The sequence below is a fragment of the Saccostrea cucullata genome, unplaced genomic scaffold (genome assembly GCF_032062105.1).
Source record: "Saccostrea cucullata isolate Sc308-1 unplaced genomic scaffold, CSIRO_AGI_Scuc_v1 ctg13760, whole genome shotgun sequence".
In the NCBI taxonomy this organism is placed as follows: domain Eukaryota; kingdom Metazoa; phylum Mollusca; class Bivalvia; order Ostreida; family Ostreidae; genus Saccostrea; species Saccostrea cuccullata.
Genome location: NW_026925408.1, coordinates 8,543 through 18,194, shown reverse-complemented (window position 1 = coordinate 18,194; position 9,652 = coordinate 8,543). Strand labels below are relative to the sequence as shown.

The following is a 9,652-nucleotide window of genomic DNA, read 5'->3' as shown; positions in this document are numbered from 1 at the left end:
TCATAAATAATTTTTTATAAAAAATTTTTAAAGTCTTACCAGCCTTTCTTTACATATTTTATTAGATATTCATATGATGCATTCATCTACAGCAAACTTTTAACTCGAAAACATCTTATTTGGATATAAATAATTGTTTCATTTCCTTTGAAAAAATACAAAAAAATGAATATAAAATGATATTTTAAAGAGCTAATATCGGCCTTTCAATGCTGATACCATTGTTTAAAAAGGATGACTCAAAGATCTATAAAATAATTTGTATAATTTTTGTACGACCAGTTTTGATTTAATAGCGGAAAATTATCCCCTCCCCCTTTCTCAATAAATCACGTTCCCGCGCGTCTTTCAGACTTGGGTCGATCACTTTGTTATATGAATCTACAAATACACATTAAAAAAATTAAATTGGAATATTGCCTTTCCTTCAAAAATATATCAACTTACAAATTTAAAAGTTCTCATATGTAAAGATTATTTAAATGTAGATTTTTAGGAAATTTTTGAATACCCCTATCACCCCCACCCCTTCCTTTTTTGCGTCGCAGACCATTAGCGTTTGACGAAACGTCGTTTACAGTGCAAATATACTGGTATTTCGTCATTTGAATCCCGGAGGTGTGCATTAGTTTTTAAATTCATGAATGCAGAATAAATATTGACTACTCTTTTTATATGTATCAGGAAAAAATTACTGAAGGATTTTAGTGTTTAGTCCATATAATATGTATGCGTTATGCATTCCATATCACAAACCTGGATACGAATTCAAGTTTTTGTGAACTTGAATATGTTGATTTTTAATTTTATTTCTTTAATTTTATTCATTAAAAAAATGATGTATGTCAACTCTCCTGTGATATAAATGGAATAATTGTAGTTTCTTTCATGTCATTATTTCAAACGAGACAGTATGTGGCCGTGGGGAATGGGGATACATCGACATTTGCATAGATGTACACCCCTCATGATATTGTACGCATTTCTTTCAATGTCGTCGCTTCTAAAGTTAAAATGAAAATTCCGTATTCGTCCACATTAACCTCAAAATATCAAACATTAAAGTCTTCATCTATTTCAATTTATATGAAATCGCACTTTGATATTTTTTAAAATCTAAAAGGCTACGTTTTGTTTTGATTCGAGGAAATGCGAACCAACATTGTTGACTGCAATAGGATATTCATAAATGAAGATCTATAATTTCAGTACAGGTGAACAATTCTTTTCAATTCTATACTTACATTGTATATATGAGGTCTATAGTATTCTATTCTCGGATTTATCAGGTCTTGCTGTAAATGTATCTGATTCTGTGGAAAACCGTGAATAAATGGAGAAAAATAAACATCTCCTACATTTTGAGAGTTGTTCCTCTTTGATCAGTAAGGGTCTGAGAACAACATCGATTTTACATTGTAAAAAGTGTTTTTGTTTATTTATTGTTGTTTTATGTAATTAAAGAAGAAAAACAATATTTATATCGTAAATGCACAAATTGTAATGAAGACCATTCATCGGACTGTTACATAGCCAATTGTACATAATGAGAATTTCGGCAATGTAAAATTTTCAGAATAAAAAAAATGCTGCGCTTTGGTCAAAAATTCAATTTATTGTATATGAAATGAAATGAAATAAACATTAAGGGATGGTATTTTATGTCTTGCTTTTTACAGAGTTTAATCGGGTTAATTAAAAAATACTTATACGAGGGTTGATCCAAAAGTTCGTGGAATTTGTTCATATTTTATTTATGTGAAATGAGAATTAAACCACCCTATGTGGTATATAAAACGAAAATTATGTCATTATTACGATTGCTTGATCTTGTAAAAACCTTTGTCTGAGACTTTTACTGATTTTACTGGATGTTTAGTTAATTAGTTGATGATTTATTGTTCATCTTTAAGGTGTTCGACAATGTCAAATTTCAGTCAAGTCATTTTTTTTAATTCCTGGGATCACTTCAACTGAAACGCATATATTATTGACACAGGCTGGGGAAAATGCATTTATTTACTGGTTTTCATTGACATAAGAATCTTAAGAAAAATGGAACTTCTGTGGACGGTGATTAAATGTGTGGCCGCTTTTTTGAGGATCTGTTGTAAGTGTTTATCGCCCTAGACAAATTAAAACCTTTAAAGGACGTTGTCGGCTGATGTACTCTTCTTGACATTGCTACTGAAATTGGAACATCATGTGGAAAGATTGGGAGCATTTTGTAATATGAGTGAAAAATAAAGATGACCTTGTGCGAGAGGATACCCAGGCTTTTCTTGAGAACAAACAATGGAGAAAAGAGGCATTATTGGTAGAACTACGTATTCGAATTGGACATTAGGATGAAATGCTTCTACAATGTATAACGTGACGCGACATATCTAACTTGGCGTAACGTAAAAGTTTCCCCAGGGTTTCACAACTATCTATTTTCAGAAAGCTCGTGTGGCCTTATTGGTATTGGAAAGTGATGAAATTTTCTAGTATTGTTGTATTATGACTCTATTTCATAAATGTGTTTGTTGTTTGCTTTCATCAAATCAAGAAAAAAATTTAGAAAGAAATTCCACGAACTTTTGGATCAACTCTCGTATGTGAAATTATCATATTTTTCAAATCTGCGAAAAATATCTTGAAAATAAAAACTTAATGTACCATGTATATAGTTATCGTTTTTACAACTGATGCATAATCGGTCACCCCAAAAAGACTAATTTCATAAACACTGTCTATTTTAATTGTGTAGTAGAAAATTTTCCAAGAGACTGCCAAGATGTATTATGGGAGGGTTACATGGAGAGCAAGGTGTACACGATCTATCCACAAGGAGGGGGACAGCTGGAGGTCTTCTGTGACCAGCACACAGATGGTGGTGGTTGGACGGTTTGTTGGTGTCATTCTTATCATTAGACGCTTCCACTTTATAACAAATCAAATTTTTTATTTTAGTTAAACTATTGGTTCAAATGACCTTTTTCTGATATTTTTTTGCTTACTGTTATAGGTATCGTTTTTTAATTTTGTAAAGTAGTCTTTAACTATCCCCTACCTTTTTATATAATGAAATACGTTTGGTTATGTGCAGATACCAGTTGGCGTGGTAATGGTACATTTGCAAGTGACTTATCAGCATATAATTACCTTTCCGAGTTATCTTTATGACCATGCCCATCTAGTATCTACACATAACAAACGTATATTGCTATTTGAAAAAGATAGGGAATACTGTAGTTTATAAAAATAACAGTTTACATATACAAAGGGATAATGAACCATGTTGTAAAATCCCTTACAAAGGAAGTATTTTCAAAGAAACTCAATGCCCAAACACACCAATCACACTTTAACGATCTACAAGGGATGCTGCTGCCGAGTAGGGCTGTGATACCGCTAATTTGAATGCCTCTGAGTTAAAAGGTTAAAACAATATCTAAATGAAAGTTTTGAAGAAAAAGCATTTCATTTTCAATTGTTGAAGTCGTTAATAAAATAAAAACCATCCGAAGTTTGACACATAATGAAGGATACATTCCCTTAACATGCTACAGGTTGGCACAAGACAGGTAGCTGTGGCAAGGGCAATGGATGTTTCCCAGTCTGTTAAAAGCAGACTATGGTCAGACTCAAGCTACTCGGTTTGCTCAGATGTCAACTTCAGAGTACTTATGTGTAAAAACTCAGGCTCAGGACATTTTTATCCTCACCATTGCCTTGAGAAATCGTCTGGTAACAGCAAAACAGATAATATATCTTCAAAGGGATACTGGCTTGGCAGTGAGTGGCCAGAAGCCATCAGGAATCGACTGCAAAGATTTCAATTACATATCCGTCGTCCACGTGTCATTCTCAGTTTCAGGGAACGTCAAATTTGGTCCAGAAAAGGGTTTGTCACCATCAAAGCTAGGGTTATCGCCGATGGAACTACTGAATGTTCTCATATGAGTTGAGGTTCACTTTCGACTTCTTGGACAGACGCAGAAGGGTTATGCGTCGACGTAACGAACGTGTCCATGACGTTAACGCCATTAGACATGATCGATATGGAAGTGGATCTGTAAAAGTGTGGGGAGACATCACTGTTGCCAACAGAACAGACTTGCATGTATGTTGTTACACCTGCACAAGACAGTCTAGATCCTACCGGAACAACGTCTTTCCTATGTTGTGTCTTTTACACGTTGCATTAGCCGTCGTTTCATTTTTCAAAGAGACAATGCAAGATGCCATAGCTCCATGATCGTTACAGATTATCTAAACAACAGAATATTACCACATTCCTATGGCCCGGATTCAGTCTGGGTTTTTTTTTCGCCATCGTGCATGGCTGTGCTATGCTAACGTCAACAATCTCCTGCCAATGTGCAAGAACGTGCTGCAGTATTGAGACCTTAAGAGTATGCAACACCGAATCCGAGCTTGTCTGGCTAACCGATTGGGATATATCATCTACTGACTCTGTTTCAGAATGGTGGTAAATTGGCTTTGTGGCCACGTGTTGTTGTCGACCCTAACTGTAACCCTAAAAACTATCAACCCGTATCCAACTTGAGTTTAATCTCAAAAAAAATTGAGAAAGTTGTGTTTCGTAGGATTGATACCCACTTGGATGCGAATTCTCTTCGCGAATGCACTTCAGTCGGCACAAAATCCCGGGCACTCCACGTAAACGGCCGTCATCAAGGTCCACAATAAGGGCATGTGACAGCTCTGGACCAACAATCTTCAGCAGTCCTTATCATTCTTGATTTATCCGCTGCTTTTGATTTAATAGATCATAAGATACTATTACAACGCCTAACTGTGTCTTATGGATTTTTGATGGTGCACTTGAGTGGATCAAGTCTTACCTCAAGAACAGAAAACAATGTGTCACAATTGGATCCGTCCGATCAGAGTCTTGACAGCTGCTTTTTAGTGTCCCGCAAGGATCTGTACTCGGACCGAAATTGTATTGCCTCTTCTCCAAACCCATTTGAATCATATGCCATCGACACTGAATGATATATCACTGCTTTATATGCAGATGATACACAATCTACAGGATTATAAGACCACTGGAAAATTGGAACAATTACTAATATTTCTCTCGACTGAAGAGTGCCTTAGAGAAACTGGTTCATGGATGACATCGAACCTACTCAAACTAAACCAAGAAAAGACAGAGTTAATAATCTTCAACAAAAAGCAACACCAGAAGTATCTGCCAAAAATACAACTAAAAGTTGGTGATAATATCATTGAAAAGTTGGTCTTTTTAAAGCCATGTGTGATAAATCTAGGTTTCTTTTTTGATCAACACCTTACTATGGAAGAGCAGGTGTCCTAAGTCGTCAAGTCAAGCAATACGGCGCTTTCTTACAAAAGAAGCCTGCACGACAAAGGTGAACGCCGTTATCACTGCCAAATTGAGAACTGCCCTCCATATGGATTTTTAAAGACCATACTAGAACGGATTCAAAAAGTCCAGAACACGACAGCTCGTTTAGTTACAAGATCATCGAAACGGGACGCAAATTCACCTTTAATAGCTGACATTCATAGGATACCGATTCTTTTCGTCCACAGTGTAAAATCTTGAAATATATGTCTACCAATCCTTACACGGCTTCGCTCCATCTTATATCAAAGATCTTATAATGGAATACAAGCCCACAAGATCACTGCAATCTAAATCAATATCATGATTAGTTGTTCCTTAAATTAGGACAAACACGTATGGTGAACGTCGGCTTGGTTGGAAAGCGCATTTTTGGACAGCATCATTTTTGTTTAACGACGTTCCTAATGACATAAAACAGGCCAAGCTTTTTCTAAAGACAATGAAAGACGCATTTTTATAGAATAGCTTTTTAATTATGAGCACAACTTTTAGCAGGTACGCACAAAAGATACTCCTTTATTGACAGTTTTATATATGGCGTAATTTTATTTTGTATGTAAATTAAGTATTTTACATGTACAATGTAATGTTATAATTTCGAAGACATAATTATATGGGTATGTATTTTATATACATGTATGTATTCATAGCTCTTAAATTATGTTTGCTTGCGTTTTATTGTACAGCGCTTTAGAGTTAATTTATTAATATTTAGCGCTCTATAAATTATTATTATTATTATAACTCTGGAGAATCTGTCCTTTTCTGGTTATACGTACACAGTATCGAATAAATTGATAAATGTTTCCGTGATGTTTTTTCCTGTTATTTGTTTCCTTCTCGACATCATGATCTGAATTTTATTAGCCTTGTAAATCCAATTTCCCCCACTTTTTGAATAGTATTTATTGGGTAATTACTACTTATTTAGCACTGTGTCGTTCGTATTTGACACAAAGAATATTCGACACAAAGAAAAATCATTCGGTCAAGCAATATTTTAGGTTATACAGCGACGGATGGATGGGGTGATAGACTTTTTCCGGAATTGGAAGGACTACAAGTACGGGTTTGGTAACAAGTTGGGGAATATTGGCTTGGTATGTTATGAATTTTTTTTTTAATTAGAAGTGTCTATACATAAAAAGTAACATTTTTCCTAATAAATACATTGGAATTAAATAAACTATTCTTCTTGAAATATTAATTAAGGAGCACAAATAATCAAAGATATTTCTTTAGGGCATTTTAATGAGTTTAATTTCCATTAATTTAATTTTTTCTTCAGGAAACCACCAAATACATGAAATTGTTAATCAAGGATATTATGAACTGCGAATAGACATGTCTGACTTTAATAATGAAAAAAGGTATGCTCTGTACAAAAGATTTTCCATCGGTGATGAAGCCCATGGGTATAATCTTCATGTTGAAGACTACGAAGGGACAGCAGGTAAACAAAAAACGTTCTTTGATATTAATTTATACCGGGTTTTATAGGTTACATTGTCACGTGATTTTCCATTCGTCACTCATAATGTTTAACAAACAGAACAAGGTAGTTAAATAATCCACTTCTGATTCAGTTGAAATCGATGATAAACCTTAAAAATCTATTTATTCCGAGAGTTTTTATCTGCTATTGACGCCGTAGTTATTATCGGGTTGTTAAGTTCTTTGATCGTGACGAAAGAGCAGAAACTAAATAAATATTCTGTCACTTTTATTTCATTTCAGTTAAAATACTTGGAAAAATTAAAAGTAAACATGTAAAAAAAACAGAAATTAAAGTCCACTCAAATGTACAAAAGCAAGCATTTATTTGATTGTAACTGAAATAAATTCCGCATTTCTGTTCAGTATGGCTCATTCCATTGTGACTTTGAACAGAGCTCTATAAATTACCAGCCTCGCTTTATTATATTGTCAAATTCTATTTTTGACAAAAAATGGGAGTATACCAAGGTAGCACTGTACTTTGTTTCTTTACCTTTATCAAATTGTGGCATCATTATCTCCGAATAATTTTATAGGTGACTCGCTGATAGCTCATCATAATGGGGCACAATTCTACACAAAGGACCACGACACGTCAGGTCACTGTGCACAAGCTTCCAAAGGTGGTTGGTGGTATAACAATTGTCATTATTCCAACCTGAATGGAATGTACCTCAGCGGAAATCACGTGTCATACGCTGACGGTATTAATTGGAAAACTTGGCATGGATATCACTACTCACTCAAGACCACAGAAATGAAAATAAAACGACTTTAAAACGAATCTTATTTATTATAAATTTGCTTCAGATGCTGAAAAGAAAGAACTTTTTCATTGATTCGATAGTGTTTTGAAAGATACTGTAAATGCATTATACATGTATTTAACATGTTTAACGTGTACAATATTTGGTGGAAATTGAATTTTGAAAGTTTTAGCATATATTTGATTAAGCGCATTTCTCAATGTTTTTATTTTCTGTATATATGTGCAAGACATTTTGCGTTGTACATGAATTAGATGAAGTTCTCTCCGCCAAAAGCGCTAAGGAGAATACACAACCAAATGTTATACGTTTACAGTATTAGGATTCTCTTGTTACTTTTGAAAAAATCGCAGTTGCTTGTCCCGAATGCATATAAAATAAGAACAATATTGGCTAATACATAAGTACAAAACTTTACATTTTGAACTAGTTAGTTTTTGACTATAAATGAACGAATAAAATCGGAGTTTATACAAAATGATAAATACTGACTTCATTAAGATAATACGTACTTTAATGGAAAAATAAGAAAATGGAGGTTTCTCAGATAAAAATTCTATTCTATTATCAAATTTTTGCTGATGTCTTAAAGTAATAGCAATGTAAAAGATTCGGGAATTTGATTTTTTGTTGTTCAGACTCACTCAGATTTATCGACTTGTTGTCATAGACCGGTGGTACATGTTATCGGTGGTCTGAGCAATATGAAAAAGCGGTCCTCATCAGTGAAATAGTTCTTAATATAACTTTCACAGCTACAAACACACCTCCACCACCGACGATCGTATGGCGAGTTTTTCCAGAGGAAAACATATTTTGACCCGTGGGGCACAAATATCCGGCTGGCCGGATATCGACCGATAGTTCCCATCGACACTATCAACCCACAATACTTGGCTGGTTACGTTCATACATTGTAGAAAATTGGTCGTACACCTGTCGACTATGGGTCACTGATGGTCGAACATCGAATAATGTTATTCCTATGTCTGTTGCATATCACTCAACTCCCATTGAACTCCGATTAAAGGACACTGAACGATGCTTCACCATACGGCTGATCCTTAAAAGATGTGTTAGTTATTGATTACCGTTGATTGGTGATGTAGGGATCGATAGAGACATGCATCGCTGATTTCTAACTACAACTTACTTTCTCCCGATGACACCCACCACTTTACCCGATTACTTTGGGTGTCCGACCAGCAACTACGCTATTTGTCTTTCATAAAAAAAACCTCATCAGTTTCCAATTGTACGAGGGCTGTTGGATAAAAATTGATACTAAGAAAGAAACTAACATTTTCCATGATTTGGTTTTGATGATTTCACTTAAATGTTCTCTTAGAATTTAGGCAAATGTCCGTGACATTTTCATCCGATTTTTGATTGTTTTAGAACATATTTTTCGATATTGTCCTGGAATATGAAAGATCCTATGATTTCTTTGACTTGTTTGACCTTTCTGAAAGGTTTTTATTTTCTTTTTTTTTTCGAGTTTGTAAAATGAAACAAATCAATGGGTGAAAGATAGAATATTGTTTTTGTGATAAAACATTTAGTTTCTGTTTATCCCCGAGACCCCTTCATTGTCTGTAGGATTGGACACTGTCATTATTAAATTTAATGTAGGAGATCCTTAAGTTGTTTTCTTTCTTTCATAAAAATCTCGATTTTGTTTTATAAAAGATGCTTTCTATATTCTTCGGTAATTAAACTGCCTCTCTAAATAGAAATTTGAACAATATGAACACTAATATTCAAGGAATTGTCAAAATATCTTTTTTGCTCTTGCAATTCTTTGTTTTTCTCATACCTCTGCTGTTTTTGTCAAGTACATCTTATTGTAAATTCGTTTTGAGGGTTTAAACAATGGATTCAATTTTCATTATCCGTATGATTTTCAGACAATCCTGGATAAATACATTTTGTTTTCACACATTTTTCAGGACAAAGAGTGACCATTGAGTATTTGGTATTTTTTTCAGAAAATTTCTCTTTA

General features: G+C 34.2%; 1 protein-coding gene across 1 annotated transcript; it reads left to right on the top strand.

The window, feature by feature from the left end:
* Nucleotides 1-2,055: 2,055 nt before the first annotated feature.
* On the top strand, nucleotides 2,056-7,675 carry LOC134268776 (ficolin-1-A-like). The gene is made up of 5 exons (XM_062751022.1): nucleotides 2,056-2,110; nucleotides 2,753-2,889; nucleotides 6,391-6,481; nucleotides 6,675-6,839; nucleotides 7,420-7,675. The coding sequence occupies exons 1-5, from the start codon at nucleotides 2,056-2,058 to the stop codon at nucleotides 7,659-7,661; spliced, it is 690 nt and encodes a 229-aa protein (XP_062607006.1). The 3' UTR covers nucleotides 7,662-7,675.
* Nucleotides 7,676-9,652: the final 1,977 nt, after the last annotated feature.